Source organism: Pseudopipra pipra, chromosome 1, assembly GCF_036250125.1.
Source record: "Pseudopipra pipra isolate bDixPip1 chromosome 1, bDixPip1.hap1, whole genome shotgun sequence".
NCBI classification, from domain to species: domain Eukaryota; kingdom Metazoa; phylum Chordata; class Aves; order Passeriformes; family Pipridae; genus Pseudopipra; species Pseudopipra pipra.
This window is the reverse complement of record NC_087549.1, coordinates 69,894,062-69,918,382: the sequence shown is the minus strand read 5'-3', so window position 1 is coordinate 69,918,382 and position 24,321 is coordinate 69,894,062. Positions and strand designations below refer to the sequence as shown.

Here is a 24,321-nt window from a genome sequence, read left to right as displayed (position 1 = left end):
ATTTCAGAGTGGGACATTCATGAGACAGACATATATTGTAAAGTAGCTAAAGCCTGAGTATTCACTTTTAGTTGTCCTGTCTAGCCTTCAGGGAACCAGTTCCTGTCCTGAACTTCTAAAGGTATATTTAGAAGGTATTCCTTCTAAAGTGGAAAAAACAGAGTTAATCTTGTTTTAAGTTTTTAAGATTGTGATTACAATCATTGTGGAACTGTAAATAACAAATGTGACAAACTTGTTACCACATGAAGAATTGGATAGTCCCACCCGTTTCTGCCAGTGTGGTCGTTTCTTCTTGTGGTCAGTTATACCTACGAAAACCAAATATTAAAAACTGCTTATGGAGTAAAAGATTATTGCAACAGTGTTTTACAGATAGAAAGCAGTGATTGCAAAGGTACAAAAGAACAAGAAGGCTCTGAAATTTTCTCATAGGATGGTTTCCTTGACATTATATTCTTTCCTGCACATCCATTATTGACCATCAGCATCTTCAGGCTGGACTAGACGATGGTTTTTAAAGGAACTGGCACGTCTGCCAATAAACTGAAAGGAAAAGTAGACAAGAAAGAATAAACTTCAGAAGCTCCTGTTAATCCATTTAAGACTTCTACTTCATTTGCCACAAGCAGAGAACAGGTAAAGCATTATAGTTTTGCAGACTTGTAGCAGAAACCCAACAGGGGCTACATGGCAGTTATGTCAATTACTCAGTTTGCATTGCTCACCAGTCTTTCAGTTTTTGTTGCCTTCTGTGATCTAAGACCACAGCTAAGATTGATTCGAGTTGATTTCTGAGCAGTCACGATGTGAAGCTCAAGCTGCCTGCTGACATGCTGTAGTCATTTCAGTTCTCATGAGCTGAAATCTCAGGCATCAGCTGACTCCGTCAATAACTTGTGAAGGAAATTCATTATGATATGCCTGGCATAGAGCACAAATGTGATTATATGCCCACATGGAAATAGCAAAAAGTTTTTATCAGTGAAGGAGGTCAGTTAATATTAAAGAGAATGCTACTCAGATCATACTTTTCTCAAATCCTAAATGTAAAAGTTCAAATTTTCCTTTTTCTGAATACCGAGGTTTTATAATTTTTTCTATTATTTATTATTAAAGATTCTAATTCAGAACAGTAAAGATATTCTTTTTAGTTTTTTTAAAGGGTCTACTAGTCTTATAGGGAATATCAGATATCCTCTAGCTATTAGAAGGAAAAAGGAAATTATGCCCTCCTGTATTTATATGATACTAATTATCACAGTAACTCAATGCCTTATCTTCTTTATTAGATTTAGCCTATAACTCTTCTCAAAATTCAGAGAACTACACCTTTTTTACTAATAGGGTCATATATGTGACTTGTCTTAAATCATGCAAGAAAGTTGCCACTGAACTGTATTTGACCAGGTAACCTCAGGCAAGCACATGAAACATTTTCTTCTGCCTCTGAAGGAAAAAAAACTAGATGGACATTTTTCAAGGCATGCTTTATTCTAAAAATGTCTAATGTGATTATTATGAGTCATATGAGACATTCTCTTAATAAATGGCTAAAGATCACAATGCTGAAGAATTGTTAATTCATCCAAGAAAGTAAAAATGTAAGTTCTGTCAATTTTGGTATTCAGTTAAACCAGTGTAAAGGGTTCAAGTCATACATGGACATGAATGCAAGAGTGCAGACTGCAACACCAAGATGTTCATTTGGAAGTCAGATTCTATAATCAGATTTTTTCTTTGAACTAATATTAGTTGCAGACCTCCACTCTGAAAATAATGACAAGTAAAGAAATGAAAGGATACCCACTTAGAATAGTATGTACTTACACCATTGACAGGCTTTGACTGTAGACACTAAAGTAAGTAGCGAGCTGTATTACAGATTCCTTGTATCACATGTTCAAATTTATAAAATACTCCTCCCCAGGTTTAAAAATCAAAAAGGTATGTTTACAAATGGGCTGGTGAGAAAACTTCTTTCCTGGTTGTCAATGAAAAACTGGGATTATTGAGGTATTTTTTACAAGGTAAAATTTCTGCTAAGGTATCTATAGACAAATTTAAATTCTTTTTTAAATAAAAAAAAAGAGAAATAAAGAAATGAAACAAACAAAAAAGCATTAGCCTTTATATGTTTAGAGATACTGCTAAAATAATGATTCACTGGAGATAGAGTTTTCTGATCCATGTTACAAATATAAAAAATCTTCAGAGGTCAACTGACATGTACTTTACTTCTGCAAAGAACTGACAGTTCTGACTTTAAACCTGCAGAACATTCAAAATACTAATAAAACACCTAAACAGTCAATTAACTCACCCCTGGAAAATGAGACTGAAATAAAAATAAGTCCAATTGGTACAACTCCCTGAGCATAACCTTCTCTAGCAGATTCTCACTATAGGCAGATGTGGAAAATTACTTCAGGACTATAAGTAATAGAAAATCAAGGGTCACAAACTGAAAGAAGAAAATATAAGTCACAACATGCAATGGAAGCCATAAAATGAATGACAGTGCAATTAACATGACAGAGAGAAGATGGAAACTTGTCAGAAATTGCTGCATGGCTGCTCAGGTTTGATAGGAGTGTGGAATTGATTTCTTCACACAATCTATTAGAAAAAAGGTTTCAATCAAAAAGTGAGGGAATGAAACTTGAGTGTATATACACTTCTCTCTGTGTATGTGTGTGCGTTTGAGTCCTTGTATGGAAGCTGATAACACAGGAAGGAGCTCAGCAAAGCTGTTAGATCATGCAGACAATGAAAAAATAGTTGATTGTTGAGACCATGAGAGGTATCACTGAAGAAATGCAGTCATGAAGATTTTATACTGGCTTTTGGCCATCAGAAAATGATTTTTAATGGGATTACAAAGAAGTTAGACAACTCTGTCAAACCAAACAGGATGAAAGGGTCTTTTTAGCTGCAGAAAGACTTATCTGTAGCAATTCATTCTGTGACAGTTGTGAAGAAACTAGGTGTAAGTAGATCCCATAAGAATGGAGATGAAAAGTTGTTTTTGCCTGTGCTGTGAATCTGACTGAAGATGCTAACCACTCTGCTCAAAAACTCTCTTGCAAAAGACATTGTCACTGCACTTTGTATCAAGAAAAGTGCTTATTCCACCTCTCAGGAAGTGACTACTGGAAGCCTTTAGGGAAACACACAGCAAAACCCCTTAACTGAGCAATGGCAGACATTTGGTAGACCATCTCTACCAAAGTTCCATCAGGCTGAACATGTGTATTAAAACAAAGGGGAAAAATTGCTCAAAGAACTCATCATTATGAACTTAACTTCTACTGCCTTCGACCTCTGTCACCTCAAGCAGAATATGTAAGGGTAGAGTTAATTGGAGTAAAACTGTCTCTCATTATCCAACCTAGAATGAAATTAATGACTATTTCATATTGTGATTAGCTGTCATACTGACTGTTGTTGGCAATTATCAACTTCTTGTGACTGTGTTATCTGTATCAGGTTGGTCGTAAAACAGAAGACAACATACTGTCTGAGAGTGTCCCGTGACCAAAAGAAAAGGACTACTCGATAGATTAGAAAATACAGAACCCACTAGTTCTTTCCTGAATCCACTACTTAATGATTGGCATTGAAGAAGAGGGATAAATGGAGTCAGATGTAAGATTTAATTTGTATTCGTACTTTTAATCTTGATTTAAGGAGGTTCCCTGCTTGAAACTACAGACCTGTCAGTCTCACTTCAGTGCCTGGTAAAGTTACGGAGAAGATTATTCTGGGAGGTATTGAAAAACACCTGAAAGACAATGCAGTCATTGATCTCAGCCAGCACAGCTTCATGGGGGGAAAGTCCTGCTTATCAAACCTGATTTTCTTCTATGACAAAGCAACCCACTCTGTTGATCAAGGGAAGCCAAGTGATGTAATCTTTTTGGATCTCAGTAAAGCTTTTGATACTCTCTCACAGGATCCCCCTGGACTAAATGTCCAGCACACAGCTGGATAAATATATCATGAGATGGGTGAGCAATTGGCTCATGGGTCGAGCGCAGAGGGTAATAGTGAATGGGGTAACATCAGACTGGCAACCTGTCACTGAAGGTTTTCTACAGGGCTCCATCTTGGGCCTTGTGCTCTTCAACATCTTCATAAATGACTTGGATGCAGGACTGGAAGGGATACTAAGCAAGTTTTCAGGTGACGCAAAACTGGGAGGAGCTGTTGACTCCCTCAGAGGGAGGCTCTGTAGAGAGACCTTGACAAATGAGGGGACTGGGCAATCAGCAACCATATGAAGTTCAACAAGGAAAAGTGCTGGATTCTGCACCTGAGATGGGGTAACCTCAGATGTGCCTACAGAATGGGGAATGAGATGCTGGAAAGCAGTGCCATGGAAAGGGACCTGGGGGTCCTGGTTGATGACAAGTTGAATATGAGGCCCTGGCAGCCAGGAGGGCCAACCATGTCCTGGGGGGCATCAGGCAAAGCATCGCCAGCCGGTCGAGGGAGGGGATTGTCCTGCTCTGCTCTGCACTGGTACGGCCTCACCTTGAATATTGTGTGCAGATTTGGGCACCACAATACAAGAAAGATATAAAGCTATTGGAAAGCGTCCAAAGGAGGGCAATGAAGGTGGTGAAGGGGCTTGAGGGGAAGCCGTATGAGGAGTGGCTGAAGACACTTGGTCTGTTCAGCTTGTCCTGTGATGATATATAATGACAGTACTTTCTTAAAAGATCTCATACACAACTAATTTGATGTGATTAATTTGATGTGCAGTTTATTTTTATTTAACAAAAATGAAAACAAGAAAAAACAAGACCCTCCTCACATTAAGATGCAAAGATAATGGTCAGGTATGAGCAAATTTTTTTTTTTAAATTCGACTCAGCACTGCCTAAACACCAACTTGGTTTTTTTTCCCATGCTCATTTTCAAGTCATTGTTGTTTTGGTTTTTGTGACAGTTTTATGTAGCAGAAAATGCACATTATGCTGTGTTATGCTATATGCTATTATACTAAGAACCTATAGTTCAACTCCATATAAATAGCACAAGGTTACAACAAATGAAATAAATTGCTGTTTCTCCTGTTCTTTCCAGGAAGCCAGTAAGGAGCTATTGTATTTCTTGCTTATACTTTTTGAAGCAGTTGACACGCTCACAGTATGTTCCTGCACTTGATTATTATAAATTTTGCAGAAAACACACTTTAGCACTAAAAGGAATTCTAACAGAAAACATTGTGCATTTGGTGCTGGTTTAGAGATGTGTTTGCTAATATTTTTTATGAAACTATATTATTGAGATCTGGACATTAGAAGGTGCTGAGCTAACTTACATCTTCTAACAGGATTGTCAGAATCCAAGAAATCACCATAAGCAACTAAATGTACATAAGAAGGACTGAATGATTAAAGTAACTGCAATGTCTTAATATCTCTCTGAAGAGTTCTCTAATTTGTTGACAAAAACTCATAAATCCTACATAATTATAACTGTTAAATACAACAATTGAGATTAAAGTCTGTTTTTAATAACCATTTAAAATATAACCTATTTAAAATGTTTTAATTAATTTAATGGAAAGATGTAATTGCCTGCATAATTTTCTCTTAAAATCCTTTGAGGTGAAGATCTGCCTGACACAAGTGTTGAATATCCTAAAGAAGCCTGCTTTAATTTATTTGAATTCATAAGTGATTTAATGGATTCACCACTAAATGCTCAGAAAATGTAATGCATGAGCCAAGAGTAAATGTCTTAATGGGAAATATTTTTTAAACAGAAATCAAATAGTTGTGTCAGAATAGATTTGAAATTTTACCCTGCGGGGTGGTGGGTGTTGGCTTTGATATGGTATAGTTTTGTTTTGTTGTCTTTGTAATATAAGGGACAGTTAAAGAAATAACAAAGTGACCTGTTGTAAGGCTATAACCAGCACTAGTTCACATTAGAGGCTTAATGATCTAAATAACAACAGAATATTGCTGATAGTGCAGACATTATCAAGAATTACTTACAGAAACCTTGCTAAGTACTCCTTCTTCAAAGGTTGAAACAATTAGGTATCTGTTTCCCTAAGATTAAGCAGGACATAAACTTGCAGGTATAAAGTCAAGTTTGCTGTATTTTCTCAATTTAAAAAGTGAAGCAAAAACCTTTTCCTCATCCATAGTATGTCACTCCTCAGTCGCAGAGCTGACATATAAAACTGTTCGATCTATCATTTCCTCTATACCTAAGAGATATCTCAGGGGTTGTTCCTTATTTTTCTCTCAAGGAAGCCTTATCAGCATAATCAGGTTTCCTTCAGCTTTGCTGAGACAAGTTAGGGAATAAGGGTGTGCCAGTGCATGTGCGCATTTGCTCCAGCTATTTGTTTGGTTTACCTTTTCATTAGCTGCCATTTTCAGTTGCTTTTTCTATATTAAATGTGTAAATGCTATATTTTTTTCCTATGGATTATGAAAAATGATGGATTATAAAACATGATGATAGTCCCTTGTTAAAGCCAGGGGTTGCATTATTTTGTGCTGTGCTTGCAATGCAAAAAAGTATATGATAAAACGGACAAATCATTAAAGGTAATGCAAATAGCATGTCACAGTAATGGATACCTGACAATTGTCTGATATGTTGCTAAAACTGCTCTTCAAGTTTGATACTTATGTAGTGACTAACAATTACAGGATTCCCTTGGGCATGTCAGAACAGAGATGGTTTTAATTATCTGGCTTTTGAGAGTACTGTGTTTCGTGCATTTCCTGGTAATACAAAAGAAGTTGTACATCTCACATACTGAATGTTTGCATTTCCTGATCACACTTCATACACACTTTCTAGGTAGTTTCTGCCCTCCAAGCTCAGAGTTTTCAAGGCTAAATTTTACTCTGTATTGGGTTTTAGTGATGATCCAAGACAAAGAATCCAGCTTACCCAGCTTATAAACTCATGAGAGCAACATATTTGCTCCAGCAATGTGAAATAATGTAGATGCTGTTCCTGTACCACAGTTCCACACAAAATAACCGTGAACCATTGTCTGAATGAAAATCTTCTGATACTTCATTAGGAAAGGAAAAAATTATATACAAGTCACTTCTGTCATTTGAAAAAACATTTAGTTCCAAGACATTGCTTTCAATGCTGTTTCAACAGATTCAGAGATAACTGCTCCAAAATGAACACTGTCACCTCTCATCTTCATCATTAGAAAAAAAAAAAAAGCAAAATTTTATGGAGTCTTCTCTTATCTGTGTTCTAAGATATGTCAATCACTCATATTGCTCTGTCTTTTTTTTGCATCATCTGCTATTTAAACTGGGGTCAGGAGTATTCGATATGACCCTTGGTTCCCGAGTCAGATTTTTCTCACGTGCTCCCAAGTGAGTGTTTTTCCTCTGAACAATTTTTACAAGTCAAAAGTGTGGCCAGTTCATATGACATACATGAAAGTGTGGTGTGGTGTGAAGAATAGCTAGGATTACTATGTGGTAGTGTTCAACTTTTGGATGGAGGTCTTGAGCTGACATCCAGTTGATACATGATGGCCTCAAGACCAGCTGTGCTCAAAAGATGCAAATTTTATTATTAAGACTTGGATTTTTCAACTGAAATGTTGCATTCACATCAAGACAGTGGTTATGATCAGAAGTAGGGAAAATCATCTTTCCAGCTACCTCCCATTTTTCCACCAGATATCATTAAAAACGTAAACATTGATTAGACTTCCCTTCCCTTACGCAGCTGCTCATCTATTGTACCAATGAATACACTAGAGTCTTACTTTTTTGCCAGCTGACATGTTGCACAGCAGAACTGCCTGGCAGAACTGGACACCATCCTTTTTTCTTATCTACCAGACATTGACAGCCAATGCTACTATGGCTTCTCTTTCTAGAGGAGAGAAAAGGAAAGTCTAAAAGCAACAGTCAACATCAGCTCTTAGTTTGAAAGATGTGGAGCATATCTCCAACTGATGAAATACATGTGTTCACAAAATGACTACAGACAATTTCATTTTTGCATCTCCAGCACCTCGTAGAGCCCTTACAGGGTTTCAGGGTAGCAACTGCGGGCCACTATTCTGTGCCTTCTGAGGAATTCTCCATCACTGAGGTGGTATACCCTGCTGTCTCTCAGTCTTTTCTCTTCCATATATGCTTTTTCAATTTTTTAAGGAAGCATTTGACTTTGAAGCTGTAAAGGTTTTATATAACTAGCATGTCATGAATACAGGAGTCCTTTGGGCAATAATGTGTGCAGGAAAGAGTAGATTCAGATAAATGAAGTATATACCCCATCTCTTTTGATGGTCTAACCTAAAGTCTTGTGATTTTACAGGCTGCAATATGGTGGTGGATAGTGATTTGGTTTAAGAGTTAAACAAGAAATAAAACCTGTATCGCTGAAGAAGATGAGCAATACGATTTTTTTTGTCAGATTTACTTTTTTTTTATTTTTGTCAAAAATAACCAACTGAAAAATCCCTTATATTTTCTGTAAATGGAAACCTCTGGGAAGGAACTGATGGCTAACAGAAAAATCACCTAGAGCCTTACATTGAATTTAAATGTCTGGTTTAAAACTTTTCACTATACAACATCTTGTGGAGAGGTGAGGCCAATAAAACTTTTTAAAGAATAAATCTTTATAATTGTTCTTGATAATTAGTAAGAAATAAAGCTTTCAGTTTTATGGGAAAAAAATACAAAGCAAAGAACCAACCAAAACCAAACCAAATATTCTGACCAAAAGTCACAGTTGCTTAATTATCATCAAATTAAATGAAAATATTACATCCCTTTTTTCTCTTCTTCCAGAGTTTCTTAGGACTATATTTTGAGCTAAGTAAAGAAGAGATGTTAAAAATCAGTAAAATTATTTTAAAAAACAGATTAACATTGATATATGAATAGCAGAATTTTCACAAGGATAATTTAATTTCAAAGTTTACCTGTAAAACTGAGATTGGTGTTCATTGGAGCTTGATATTGAAAACCTTCAGAGAAAACCCAGACCCAGCACCGTGGATATGTATGGTAATTTGCAGAAAATTGTTTTATAAACATGACAAATAAAGTGAATGCCAGATGTTTTAAAACAATTACCCTTTGACACTCTGTATTATTAAAAGCCCAAAAATCAAGGTAACATTTGAAGTTAGCAGAATTATGCCAATAGAAATCAATGTTTCATTTTTAATACATTTTTTGTTTTATGAGAAGAATATAGAGAAAATGAAACACTTCATATTTCCTTGTCTATCATGGTATCTTTATTTCACTAGGCTTTAAATAATAAGAAGTAATTAGAGGTTCTCAAGTTCTCTTGTGTATTATTTGAATGTTACAGAGTAGTTCATTATTTTGTATAAGTGAATTCTGTGTCTACATTGCACTTTCACTTTCCAACACAAGCAAATGTGAAGCAGTAGAAAATCAATGCTTTAGAGGGATGAGTGGTAAATGAAGCAAAGAGACCGATGCTTCTTTTTGACTTTTTTTTTCTAGAAGCTACAATCTGTGAGCTAACATATTACAGAACCTGAAAGCAAGCTCACATTTCATTATAACTTGTTTTAGAACTAACAGCATCTTCCTTTACTCACTGAGCCCAAATCATAGGTTTAGTCTCAGGCAGAAACAGATGTCATCTCTTTCACAAACCGTAACTATAATCAAGGTTTTATCAGGCCCGTTTTAGGTTCTTTATATTGTAAATGAGCTTCTTAATCCATTAGGCTGATTATGCAAAGCATAATCCAGAGTCTGCCTTTCAAAGTTCATTTTATAAATGGAACATGGCTATCTCACTTTTAAAGATTTCTGAAAAATGACTGCCAATTCCACACATTTGGGTACATCTCTGATGGGAAATGCAAATGGACTTGATAATGATTACAGAATGTCAGGAAACTGTATGAGGGTTTTTATTAACTTTGATAAGTTATACCACATGCAGATGGGCCGGTGTGCTAGTTTCATCCTTTTTTAACCTTGGAAAAAATAAGAAGCTGTTTAACTCAAGACACGTAGATGAATCTTTCCTTACCCCCCAAAAAAAGGAAAAAAAAAAAAGAAACTCCCACAAAAAACCCCAAAACATGACTAAACCCCCCAAAACCCCAACTTATCTTGGGCTTTCATTTTTGATCTTTTCAGATTATCTCACTATGAAGACGACTTTCAGATAAGTGATGGTGACAGTAATGATTAATACAAAGAATTGGTGTGCAATTAAGAAAGTTCTGTGGTTTTAAATCTGCATTAAAAAGAATGGTAAGTATGAAATATGTTAGCTCTAAGGGGAGAACTCCTTCTAAAGTACTTAGAAGACATACTGTGCACACTCTCGTCCTTTTTGCCATCATCCATGAGATACAACACACTATGAGCAGGCCACAGATCCACAGGCAAAGTGTGAGTGTTTGGAAACAGTAGAAATCCCTTGTGCAACACCATGAGCAAAGCATTTTAATAATTTTGCTTGGAGGAGGTGTTTTGATCTTGAAAGTTGATTTCTGTGGTTAGATTATTAAAATTGCACTAAAATTCTACTAAATATATGCAATTGTTTCACTGCTCTATTTTTGCATAATGTTGTATCAGACATTTTGGCTGTAAAAGAATCTAAGGTTTGGGACTGTAAAAGAAGTAAAATAAGTATTCTGAGTGATAATTTTATCTTTCACTATGTCAAATCACCTGACTAGTATATTTGAAGGACCTGGAATAAAATATAGATACATTTGTCAGTTAAAAAATACAGGTATCTCAGGAATCAAGTGATATTTTCCAGGGCTGCAGTGCAATTTATGGAGACATGTAAATGGGACTAATTCGACTACTAAAGGTCAAATAGCATTATTGCCTCATGTGGGACACTGGGAAAAAAAATATTTCCATTGTCCCTACCAGCGTGTCTGCATGAACAAGGATAACAGCTGATACAGAGAGATGCCCAAGAGATTATCTGTGACACTAGGTTTTGTGTATCTGCAGCAGAGTTAGAACATAGGTTATATGGCTGCTGTATCACACCAAAGAAATGAAGGAAAAGATATCTTTAAGAAAATTTTTTATTGATAACTAATCACACAATAAAAATACTGGTTCTCTTTTGTTCTACCTTGGTACAATTTGGCACACTTTCACTTAAGTCAAAGGACCAACCTCAGTTTACAACTATGAATACAGATCACCTAAAAGACTGTAGCTACGCCATCTAATATTAAATCATTATTCTTTAACCAGAACTTCTGATTCATAATTGAATTAAAATTTTGGAGCAAAAACTTTTGCAGCTACAGTTTGAAAATACAGTAGAATATCAAGTATCTTCTGGAAATATTAAAAGATCTTTTTTTTTGTCTGTTTCAATTTAATAAAATAATGTGAAACAGAAAAATATTTGTATCTGTATACATAAAAAATTCTTTATTGCTACATGGAATCACTTTTTGATTAACTAGAAAACATTGCTTAACTTTGTCCTCCTACTACTGCATTTCAAATACATGATATAAAATTAAGGATGAGAATAAGATGTTCCATGAAGATAACAAATTTGAAAAGATCTGATAAAAAATTACACACAACTCAGTAAAGTTTTGCTGTTATTCAGCTACCATTTTTCCAGTTTTTTTCTGGCCAGTTAATATAATAGTAACAAAAAATACCCATGTAAGAGCACTGTTTCAATAAATAGCATATAAAAGTAACTGTAGTTATGAAACACATTTTTCCTTAAGACACTCATCAATGGCCATGGATTTATGGTACCAGGTCTTAAAAAGATCATTGAGACCATAAGTAAAACATTAATAACATTAACTGTATTGTTTTTATGTATTCTTCCTATGAGAATAACTGTGAAAATTTTGTGTAACATTGGTGTACAAAACCTGGAAGTTAAAGGAAGAAAAAAATTCTGAAAATGAATGTAAAAAATAATAGTATGAAACAATTATTTAAAATATTAGAAGAATAAAAAATGTTAATCTAGATGTTTATTTTCAAATAGGAATAAATTCCAATCTCTAAAATATAGATGCATTCAAAAAAATCAAACAACCAACTTTTTTCATTTCAAATCTATTTATTCTTAGTAATTAGAAAATTATTTTTTAAAAGGACAACAATTACATAGTCATGACAGTGAGTTCTATGTATCCATTTCATGTATTTCTATACTCTTGTATGCTAATATATGTTTTTATACATACTCCTGTATAACAATAGATATGTTTATCTGTATACATCACGTAAATATGTATCAGCTAGTTTTAAAGAAATATCTTTTGTAAGGAATTTAACACAGCACAACAAATAAATAAATCTCTGAATTTTCTATGGTATATCAATGGATACTTTTGTTTATCATATGTATCATACATTGATCTGCAACAATGGTGCATATCTGAAACTGATATCTCTGCTAAGACAATGAAAGTAAAAATCAAATTTGTTACCTTGATTAAAGTCAACTAAAATATAACTGGTTTTTTATTAGAAAAAAATTAGGAGTATCATCTATAACCAAATTTAAAAAGGTTTGCATTACTTTCTTGGCTGGGCAGATTGTTGTGTGCTTTTGAATGTAATGAGGGTTTAAAGCATCAGGCTGAAATAGAGGAGAGGGGTGGAAATGATACTTTGTTGATGTATAGAATCTTTTACAGTTTGGAACTGTTAAGTTTTTTCATTATTTTTCATTCTATTCCAAGCAAAAAATAGTAAATAGTATAAGAAATTCCAGATATTCTTTAAATTTTACTTTGCTCATTTTCTTGAAAAGAAATAAGTCAGCTCATCCATTTAGATAAGAAGGAATACAATTGGAGATATTTTTGGGAGATCTCACATCTTTTCAAAACACTAGGCTAGATCATGCTGTTTTTTTCACTCACATATACAATCAAATCTTACCCCAGAATGAACATTGTCCTCTTGTTTGCATCACTTTTTTATCCTTTGATCCATATTTTTGCTCTGTGTGCGAAAAAGACTAAAGAGTAGTCTGGACCACAGAAGAGCTGACAACTTTGTGAGTCCTATAGCAATGATTACACCTACAATGTAAAGACATCTTAATATTATTGTTATTGTTAGCTTTTTAGTCATCATTATTGCTACTGATGTGGTTATTATTAATTCTAATTTGGTCAGAATCAATCTTCACTTTGCCATTATTTATTGAAGGTCTGCGTTTTTAAGTCCAGTAGACATGGTTGCTATGAAGTAGAATTATGCAGGTATTATGTTTTTTTTGTTTGTACTCATAGGCTTGGACTCAGTTGACAGTCTGGACTCCTGAAGAAAAAGAGATTGGCTCTTTTATGCATAAAAGCTGCCTTTCTTTATTTTTTCCCTTCCATCACTCTATGTATAGCTCAGGCTGATCTGATAGACTGACAGGAGAAACTGAAAACATGTCCACAGTCCCTCTTACTGCACTTTAAAAGAATGGGGAAAAAAAGAAGCATCTGAGGAATATGAAGCCATAAGGTTATTTTAAGTTGTTGTTGGCTTGTAGCATGGAAGTAAGGTTCCCTGGATTCAGCTTTTATTACACAGTTGCTCACTATGCACGAGTCCTACGTTCCCAAGACATGCAGCAAAACCCAATAAAAATGTGCTGACAGATTAAAGTAATAACCTCTTTTTCATCTAATTCTAATTCTGCTACTGAATGTAAGCAACAGTAGACAGCATGAAGGTTTCAAGGATGAAACAATGTTCTGCTTTTGTGATCAATTACCTCTTTTTGAGATGCTTCCTGCAAAATAAAGGATTAACAGTTTCTAAATTAACTCTTTCCCAAATGGGAAATAAAAGACAGCAACTTACTCAAAAGCGGTCCTGGTACTGCTTTTTTCATTTAATTTGTATCCATTGCATTCATGAGGCTGGAAGAACTTCAGAGCTTCTTTGAATATTTTCATTTGTTTGGTTTTGTGTGGGTTTTGTATGTTTTGGGATTTGTTTGTGGGACTTTTTTTTTGGGGGGGGAGGTGTTGGTGGGGGAATTTTGGTTTTTTTTGCCCAAAAAAGGCCTTTAAGCCTCGGATGCATAACTACTGCAACATCCAGCAGTCCTACATCTTTCTTTCTTTCCCCACATGAAACTTCTGCTTCTTTCTGGGCCATTAGGATCAGTATTGAGTTTATTCTTTGCAAGCGCAAAAGGACATCAGTGACTTGCTATGCCTCCTAATTTTCCTGTTTGTTAAGCCAGTTTGCTAGCCTTCAAGCTACGTGATCTTCATATTTTGTCTGTAAGAAAAATTTTGGAGATGGGATACAGGATATACATACAAACCCAGCCCTTCACTGCCCTTCCTATTGTTAGCTCTGAGTCCTTCAGCTCTATGCAATTTTTTCTCTGTAACAATGTATGTATTCCTAGTGCAGTGATTTCCAGTAATTTATGATGGCAGAAAATTTGATTGACTAACAACCTCCAATTAAGAAAGAACTTAGCCTCAAACCTATAAACTATTGGTCATCTGTGTCATCGCCTAGTTTTTCAATGAGAAGGCTATAGAAGAAACTCCAGTTTGCTCAGTTTATTAAATCATCATGCACTCTGTTTTTCTTGGAGAAATTATTTTACCCTGTATAGCACCAAGCTCCTCTTTCTAGCAAACAATGAGCTTTTTTAACAATGGTCAAAAACGTATTTTGAAAAGTTGAGCTTATGGAGGACAAAATATTCCAATAAAACACCAGTTTAATGAAGCTTCCAACATTCACATGACACAGTTATAACTGTCTGTTTTTGCAGTACAAGTCCCCTCCTCCCCCAGAGAGACACCTCAAACATGATACTACTAATAGGATCAAGGATTTTATTCGTTGACCTCACTCTCTGTTTCAACACAGTTTAATACCAGTTAAAACTTTTGGAGGCAATGTCCATACTTGGTTTGGGAGATGTAGATATCAGGGACCTGTAACACAGAGATAATATGGAAATGGCAAAAAATAATGTTTCACCATTTTTTCTGCTTGTCAAATCTTCCTACCAAAAATTCTCTATCAGCTTTCTACCAGAAGCTCTCACCAGAGCTTCCTCCTGGAGCTTTCTTGCCGAAAGATCCTGCTATTGTTTATGGTTATCATATCTCCTCAAACACCTGAATAGGGCTATGTGCCAAGAAACCACCTACAACCTCCTTTGAACACTATAAAAGTTGCGGAAAGATTTTGCAAAATCAGGGAGAGGAAAGGAAGAGAGAACTGGTTACCGTAGCCGAGAATCTCTCCTCACCGTTCCTCCGCCACTGCGTGCTGCCTACTTGTCACCAGAGACTGAAACTGTGCCGGCCTGGAAAAGAACTGAGGCCCACCATGCCACATGCGTGAGTTATATCTCATCCCTCTATCCTTGCCATATTTCTGAGGGCCGAAAGGTGCTGCTGAATTGGGACCCTGCACAGCCTGGGACACGGCTCAAGGTGAGCAGCGAGCCCCCCCCACCCCTTCCAGCTAAAGAGATAACATTGAAAAGCGGCAGAGACAGGAAAAATAGTCAGAAACTGCTTCTCCTCCCACACACACCATCTCAGTGGAAATGTAGTTTTGGTGGTATCTTTTCTCTGCTTCTAGAAGTAATCTTAGCTTTTTCTAACCTTTTCTTATTTTTTCCTCTTTGCATTTCTTAGCAATTAATAAAATCAGTTTTTGATATCAACAGATAACTTGTGTGAGTTTTAATTTTGCTCAGGGAACATTCGAATCTGAAGTTCTTTCTGCAACATTTAAGCAGATTGTAACAGGACCATATAACGGTTGGTTTGGACAAGTTTTAACATTTAGATTGTTCTCCAATACTTGTGGTATTCCATCACTATTCGGTAATATATTTTGCAGATTCAGTCACACTCTTTGAATGCCCCAAGGCATGCAATGTGGACATTCAGATTAATGCTGTAAAATAACAGACCTACTCCACTCTGGGGAGCTGCAGTGCTGCAGCGCTGCAGTTATTTCATACACTAACAAATTTAAAAATTAAACCCCCCCTCTTACCTTGAGTTACCAGTTGTGTCCAGAGACAAGTGTTAGGTAGCCTGAATGCAGGGAACATATGACTCTATAAACTCAAGGCTACAAAATATTGCCTGACAATTTGTGTTTAAACATGTTTTTATGCACATAATTACAGTCAGATCCCCATCAGAGCTGGGATCAGAGCTCAGAGGCAGGACATGGATGCTTTCAGGCTTTTCAAGCTCTCCATCAAAGATCTGGTAAACAGTAAAGACTTTCCGGCCTTCTGAGCTCCATGTTACAGAAGAAAATACAGACAAATTGAAACATTTTTTCTGAAATGGCTCTTAAAGCAGAATATTCAATTATTTCCCCAATTTTGCATTGTATTCCAAAACAGGTCATTTTTTTGCCCCCAAAAATTATGAGTTCTAATGAGTCTGTACAGCTTATTACACAAGTAAGTGTCCTAGGACTGGGCATTTTGTCTCAGCATTTTTATTCCTTTATCTTTCTTTGTCTTTCCTTTTATGTTCCAAGAAAGAAAGTTATTGCTACACAACCTAAAGTTATTTTTAAATGGTAATAACAAGGCATATTTCCCTATGTACTTATAATACTATTCATTATTCTTCACTGATCACATCTATGTTTCTGTATGTCAGTGGTTTGTCAATATACTCCTCAATGGTGCAACCCAGAAACCTTACAGCGTATGCCAAAGGATAATTTCCCTTCCAGTGCTCCCCACTTTTGTTCATTAACTAAAAATGCAAATATTTCCCAATATTTCTTGGAGTCAATAACATTTATGTAAGACTTCAGCACTAGTGACTAAACAAAGTACTGCAGCTGTTCAAACTTGCACTGTAAATTTTTCAACTCAATGAGATAACATGGCCTCTATCATTTTGCCTGCATATTATGCTGTAGCACTTCAGTGTTCATCATGCTGCCCCCTTCAGCAATTTGTCAGCAGAGGCCACTGTGGAGATTGTAGGCAAATACTCATTTGGAGATCTACGTAGACCATATGCAAGGTTTAAATTATAAAACACCGGGGATTAGAAAACATACAACACAAGGGGACAACAAACAAGCAAGCAAAAAGATCAACTACTATTCCTAAGCTGTTACTCCTGAACAGGTGCTGGCAGCAGGTACAAAGCCCTGCAAAGGGGCAGCCTTGGGGCCCGGCCCTGATAGCTGGGATGGAGCTGGGTGGAAGCAGGCTGCAAGGAGCCTCCACAGGTGCTTCCTCCTGGCTCAGGGAGGCTCAAGCTCAGGCCTTGGTCACGTCCAGCACTGCTTGGCAGCCGCAGTGTAACAGGGCTGTGGCCTGGGGGTAAGTGCCTCATTTTATCCTTAAGAAATAACAAAGCCATGAAAGAAGGAGCATCACTAATTAAATGCATTGGACTTTTTTATTTCTTCATGCAGCATCCCATTTCTTAGTATTTAACAGCCCTTATTAAGATATTAACATATCCCAAAAAAATAGAATGAAGTTAGAAAAGCTCAGGAAACAGAACATAAAGGTTTTTTTCTCCATTTATTAACATTCAACATTAATAAATTTTCATTTATTCATTGCATTGAAGATATGTAGTTTCAAGGAGACTTTCAAAAGTCACCCAGTTCATGTGTCCTCGTTTTAAAGGAAGGATAACTTTTAAGGGAAGGGTTGTTTTAATCTGGTTTAGTCACCTTCAGATTCTTCAGAGAGACAGATTCTGTAGTCCTCCTAGACAATCTACCTCAAAGCTTCACTTTCTTTAGCTTGGCTTTACTTTTTTGCCTTTCTGTTCAGAATATTGACTCACTAAACATTCTAGGATATAAGTATTCTAAATTCTCCTACTGTCCCACCATGTTTTTATCAAACTGAACTTTTAAACTTGTGTCCTACCCCAGTACAAATCCTTCACTCTCCTTGACCTTTTCTACCATAAATGGTTTTTAAAATTTTTCTCCTGTGATATTTATTTAGCTAGGCTAAACCATGCCAAGACCTTCAACTATTCCCCATTAATCTCTCATTTTAAGCCTCAAAGTATTATTCTCTTTCATATTTTTTTATAAGGTGTTTACATTTTACAGTAATCTGTATGTCCCAAACTGGATGCATTACTCAAGGTAATCACAGCATCACAGCAAGCAACAGATAATGACTTAAAGTAGACAAGAATTTTATTTTTTTATGTTTTACCCTTTTCTCCTCTCTGAGGGTTAGTAAACCATCTCTAGGCTGCAAAAATATACCCATTTTACCCCTTTTATTTCTGATTTCACAACTATTTTTTTTTGCCTTAATTTTTTTCCTTTTTTTTTTTTAGTATACTGCAAAAACCTGGAGGAAACCCTATTTTAGCTATGCCGGGAGAGGTGTCTCAACACCTAATCTGGCATTTCAAGTGCTCTCTGCATGGAAGTGGGGAGTTATAGCCCCTGTGGAAGCTTTTTGAAGCAAGTCCCAAGTCCGAAAGCTTGTGTCTCTCCTGAAAAATTTAAGAGTGTCAGACATGTCAGAGTATTTGAAATCTTACAAAAATGACAAAGTACACAAATGCTATAGTAGAGTAGGATATCTAGGAAAAGAATTAAAAACCAAAACCAAACAAAACCCAACAACCCCAAACCTTCAAAACGTGAATTTCTTCTTCTAAAAAGTAGCTGTAGTAATTTGATATATACCAATCTGGATCTGGCTATGAAGGGATTATTGACAGAGGAGTACAAAATATCTTTGAGGCATCTGATTTTTCATTTACTCTAGATTCCTTCATCTCTGCATTGAGCTGAGATTACGACTTGATGTGTCTAGTGAACAGGGATGGATGCAGCAGTCACACCAGTACATACACACCAAAGGATATTGCAATAAGGCACAGACAGGGAGCCTGTAATACCAAAACTGTAGTCAGAGTCACTAAGACTTCAAAACCCTAATGTGTGCATGACTGTGCATGACTTTTGTAACTTTAAGATACCTTCTTCAGTGGTACACTGCAAATATTAAGGCTAAGAACATTTGCTGTATTTTTTTTTTAATTTACCAAGGAAATCTACAGATATATTGCTTAACACGTTACAGAAAACATGGATTTTTCACAAAAAGCATCTGAAAAATAGTTCTATATACTCCAATGTTTGGAGTATAATGTTGACTGGAGGAACAGGTACTCTTATTTGCAGAATTTGAAATATACCTTGATGACCTGGCTTTTCTCACACAGGAAGAACCTTTTTTTTTCTTTTTTATTTCTCTCCTATCACCCATAACTTGAAGTATAATTTTTATTAGTGAATTGGTGTTTGGAATATAACACTGGCATCAGCAAAAATTGAAAATTCCTCATCTTCAGCTGTTGAGCTTTAGCCAGTTTCTTTGCCCAAATGCCGCATAGCAGAATTATGAATCAGTAACCCATGGTCTCTAAATAGGAATCCAGTGGGAGGCAGATACTAGTTCTTTCTGATATTGCAAGGGTATTGCTGGGTAGAACTGATTGATTTTTTTTTCTAAATTACTCATTATGTAGCATCCATATCATTCTGGTTTCCATGAGACTGCATGCTCACTAAATTTTTAGCACTCTTCAGTCAACTCTGTAATTTCTAGAAGAATAATCAGTCAATAACTCTTTCAGCGATTAATGATTAAAATTATCCGTGAACTACTTCTAAAGGTAATATACCTGCGTGTTCAGGGACTAGAGAGTCCTGTTAGATTATTTAGAACAAATTCCAATCTTTGATTACTGCATTTGAAAATAAAGCCGCAAAATATCAAGAATGGATGTTTAGCAGACCTTCTAGAAGTCCCTAATAGTATAGATTTAATGCATATAGTAAACTTCTAAACCAGAATCAAAGGGATTACTATTATAACAGAAGTCCTAGATGCCAAGAGCCCGAAAACGTGTTTTATGGGAATCAATGCAGCAGAATAGAGAGCAAACTGCAACCAGTGGAATCACTGTGCTTATACTTTGCTGTGCAAAGTGGAAGAACCAAGTCTGTATGGGGTAACATGTATTTCTAAGTACACAGTGATCTAGCCATACCTACAATTTGCTTAGGGAAAACGAACACACGTGCACACATGTACACTTCTGTAGGATGTGGCATTTCTAAAGATGCAGAGAAAAAGAGGATTTGTTTAGACTTACAGAACCAAGTTCTGTGTTTCCTTGTGCATCTGATAACAAAAATTAGAAAGTCAGATGAAATATGAAAGAAGGAAATGAATTTGGCCAGCTGGCCCCCTTCCATCATGAAGGAAAAAGGGACAAGAACACATTCAATAGCTCTAACTGACAAGAGGATTAAATATCCAGCAGGAACAAGGGCAGAAACTGCTGCCTGACCTAAGGAATCATCTGCCAACACATTGACTTCTGAGGGAACTGAAGAGCAGGAGGGAGAAAGAAAGTTTCTAACTGTGACCAGACCTATCACCTTGCATTTAGAGATTCACACCTGGGGAAAGATTTAGAAACAATTCACCTGAATTGGACAGATAATGAGTTTTTCCTTAGAAGAAAAGAAAATGCAGCTATGTCTAGAATAAGGTACTGAACCAAGTCTGGTGTTTTTTTCCCAAAGATAGCAAATTGTCCATTTTAAATCATGAGAAATGTAAAGTAAGACTGTTAGTACCATATACTGGGATAAAAGAATCTTAAAGATACTTACACCATTTTTAAAGATGCTTTGGTTATATATTTAAACAGGCAGGAAAACATGTCTCCTTTACTCTTGCAACCACATGTGCAAAAATGAACAAAAATGAAATGAAAAAAATGAACTGTACTAATGCTTGTGCTCAGCTATCTCCATATCATGGTCCAAATGCTCTGATACTTAAAATGGTTTAAATTCCTCTAGTGTTACCCAAGGTAACTGTCAGGCACTACAAAGCTGGTTTCAGGCAGAAAGAAAATTTGAGCAGGTGACGGATATATCCCTTGGGGGAGAATATGGTACATTTAAGAAATGGAGGGCTGGAGTATGTTTGTCCTTGATGGTTAATGTGAATCTTCATGAAATTCCAACATGGATTCTTGTATCAGAAGCACTGTAAAGCTCCACAGGAACACTAGGGAGCAAAGCAGAAGATGTCCTTCTCTGATCTTCTCAACCCGGTTACGGACTTTGCATCTTCATATCTCTGCCATCAGGAAACTTAGTTTTCTTTGGCAGATTATGTTTTCCTGCTTCCATCTCATGACTTGCTGAAGAATCCCCAATTGTTTATAAAGCTGATTATCTTATCATCAAGCATACAGTAAAAAAATACTTTTAACCTTGAATAGGGTATCATCAAGTGTCAGTTCATCTGGGGGACTTTCAAAAATACTGCCTGATTTAAAAGTATATAAATAAATTTAAATTATAACGAAGCTAAACTTAAGACGACTAAATTACCTGCCTTTAAAATTTTGGTGGTTTTTCTATTAGTCTCAAATTGGGTCATCTATGTATTGCAACAACTTCCATATGGTATTACAAAATTTTCACATTTCCAGAGAAAATACACAATACTATAATTAAAAATCAAATTATTTATATAAACCTCCCCAAAATTTTTGCTTCAAGAATGAAAACATATGATTATTTTCTTTATTAGATTATCCCATAGCTAATTTCTATGACAAATACTACTTTCAGAGTTACAAAGTCATGATCATCACTATTGGCAGTCTACTGCTGGGTAATGAAACGTTCTGCAAGTTTCTATAAAGTTTCTGCTTTCTTCCTCGATCCAGATGCTCAGATCAAAAAGGAAGATTACCAAGATAAAGAGGACTTTCTGTGCTTACCTTATGTCCAGTTGCTAACAGTGGCAAAACTGCACTACACAGCTATATCCATAGATTATCAACAATGCAATATACTTCTATCTACAGATAGAAGATTCCCAAAGACCACTTTCTGTTTCCTGTGGAACTATTCCAGCAGTGCTCCTTATAGAAATTTACACAATATAACTTGTTTCAAATTTCAGGACTAATCCTTCTTGACTTACTGTGGAGGCCCTATATTTCTTCTGGGTTCCATTTGCGATTATATCTTTGTAAATGAATAAAATAAATACTGAAAGCCTAGGAGGAGGCACCACATTTTAAACGTATAGCAAAGTACCCTATTTCCTTAATACACTAAACCCACTATTCTACCATTTGTAGAATAAAATGAAGTAAATAGAATTCAAGATAGAATTCTTTTGTTTAACAACTGCTAAATACTGTAAATATTTACTGATTCAGATGTAGGGATGGCTGTTATAGGGATGACTGGAATTAGCCATGTTCAGCATAGGACACCATCTTTGTTACCAAAACCTTGAATGTTACAGTCAATACAGTTTTGTGATGAATAATGATGACTGAGGTTGTTCAGACTTTATCTGAACTTTTCTTAACAACTTTAGTTTATTTGGCTTAGCCCTGACAGCAAATTCTCTAATTATACAAATTATTATGGCTGATTTGTTTTGCTTCTTGTTTATTGCTGCATGGCACCACTACAGTTCTATATAGATAGCAATAATAAACATAAAAATAGTTATTCCTTGTATAAGGAGATGCTCATGCCCTTAACATAATGATGTAGTATAAAGCAATATAGACATGGTGTGATAAGGACCCTGAAAAGTGGGGAAAGGATGTGGTATATGGAAGTGAAGATATAGAATGATAAGAGATAGGGTAAGGGGCTGGCGATGGAGCCCACATGGCTATAAACAACTCATTAATAGTCTCTTAAAGACATGCAGACCTGGAACTGGGCAAAGCTGGGTTTAGGGGTAATCACGTAAATTCAGAAATGGTGAATAATGACAATTCATTCCAACCCCCCCACACACACCTTCCCCCTCAACCATAAAGAAACCACTTGCCTCAGGAAGTGGAGCAGGGGAAGGGTGAACACAATCCCAGGAAAGAGGCAGAAACCAAAAAGTATGTGAATAACAAGTTTAACTGTATTATTATTATTATTATTATTATTATAGAATCATAGAATCATAGAATAGATTGGGTTGGAAAAGACCTCCAAGATCATCAAGTCCAACCCCTGATCCAACTCCAATTACTATATCATGGCACTAAGGGCCACGTCCAATCTCTTTTTAAAAACCTCCAGGGATGGTGAATCCACCACCTCTCTGGGTAGGCCGTTCCAATGCCTGATAACCCTCTCTGTAAAGAATTTCTTCCTAATATCCAACCTAAACCTCCCCTGGCAGAGCTTGAGCCCATGTCCCCTTGTCCTATTGTTGGTTGCCTGGGAGAAGAGACCAGCCCCCACCTGGCTGTAACCTCCCTTCAGGTAGTTGAAGAGAGTGATGAGGTCACCTCTGAGCCTTCTCTTCTCCAGACTAAACAACCCCAGCTCCCTCAGCCTCTCCCCATAGGACTTATGCTCCAGTCCCTTCACCAGCCTTGTTGCTCTTCTCTGGACCCACTCCAGCACCTCAATATCCTTCCTGAACTGAGGGGCCCAGAGCTGAACACAATACTCAAGGTGTGGCCTCACCAATGCAGAGTACAGGGGAAGGATCACTTCCCTGCTCCTGCTGGCCACACTGTTCCTGATTATTATTATTATTATTATTATTATTGAGACTTTTCCTGTAGGAAAACTTTCTAACTTTACAATTCTTTCTTTCTTTCCCAGTAACAATTAGATCTGGACCAATAATGATTAGAATTTTAAGAATGCAATTGTAAGAACAGTACATTCTTGACTTCACATTTGTGTGTATATATATAAATATGTAAATATATAAGATGTGCTTCCTCTTTACTCATCATCAAGGCATTGAGGGTGACACCATAAGATAAGAGTTAAATTTGGAGAGTCTTGCAGGAACATAAACTCTTAGACTATAAAGAGGGAATGTATGGAAGGTAGCCTTATCTGAAAAAAATTACAAGTGCTTTCCTGTTGACATGAAATATGAGCAACCTGCTACAGCTAGTCATTGCTAACTCTCTGAGTGGTGGCTCTGTGACCCACATCTTTTGTTCCAAACACTCACTCTTCAGGAGCCTCCACAAATATTGACTCCAGCTCTTAAAAGTTATATATAATATGCAAGTGTAAATAATTCCATATCACTTCATGCCATACATACAAATCAGGGGAGTACTCAAACTCTCCTTTTGTTAGACATTAGAGAAAATTATTTGTTCTTGCCACATAAAGAAGCAACAGAAACAGCTGGAGAATGGTGGTTTGATAAGACTGACATTAAATGTAGGAGGCAGAAACCAATTTTTTTTTCTGGTGTAGGGAGGGCATTTTTGCATAGTGATAAGAAACTAGA

At 36.2% G+C, this 24,321-nt stretch overlaps 1 protein-coding gene across 1 annotated transcript; it reads right to left on the bottom strand.

The window, feature by feature from the left end:
- Nucleotides 1-23,021: 23,021 nt before the first annotated feature.
- Nucleotides 23,022-23,733, bottom strand: LOC135415439 (uncharacterized). The gene is given in 2 exon segments (XM_064657551.1): nucleotides 23,022-23,487; nucleotides 23,489-23,733. Coding segments are annotated over 2 exon segments (648 nt in total). The 3' UTR covers nucleotides 23,022-23,084.
- Nucleotides 23,734-24,321: the final 588 nt, after the last annotated feature.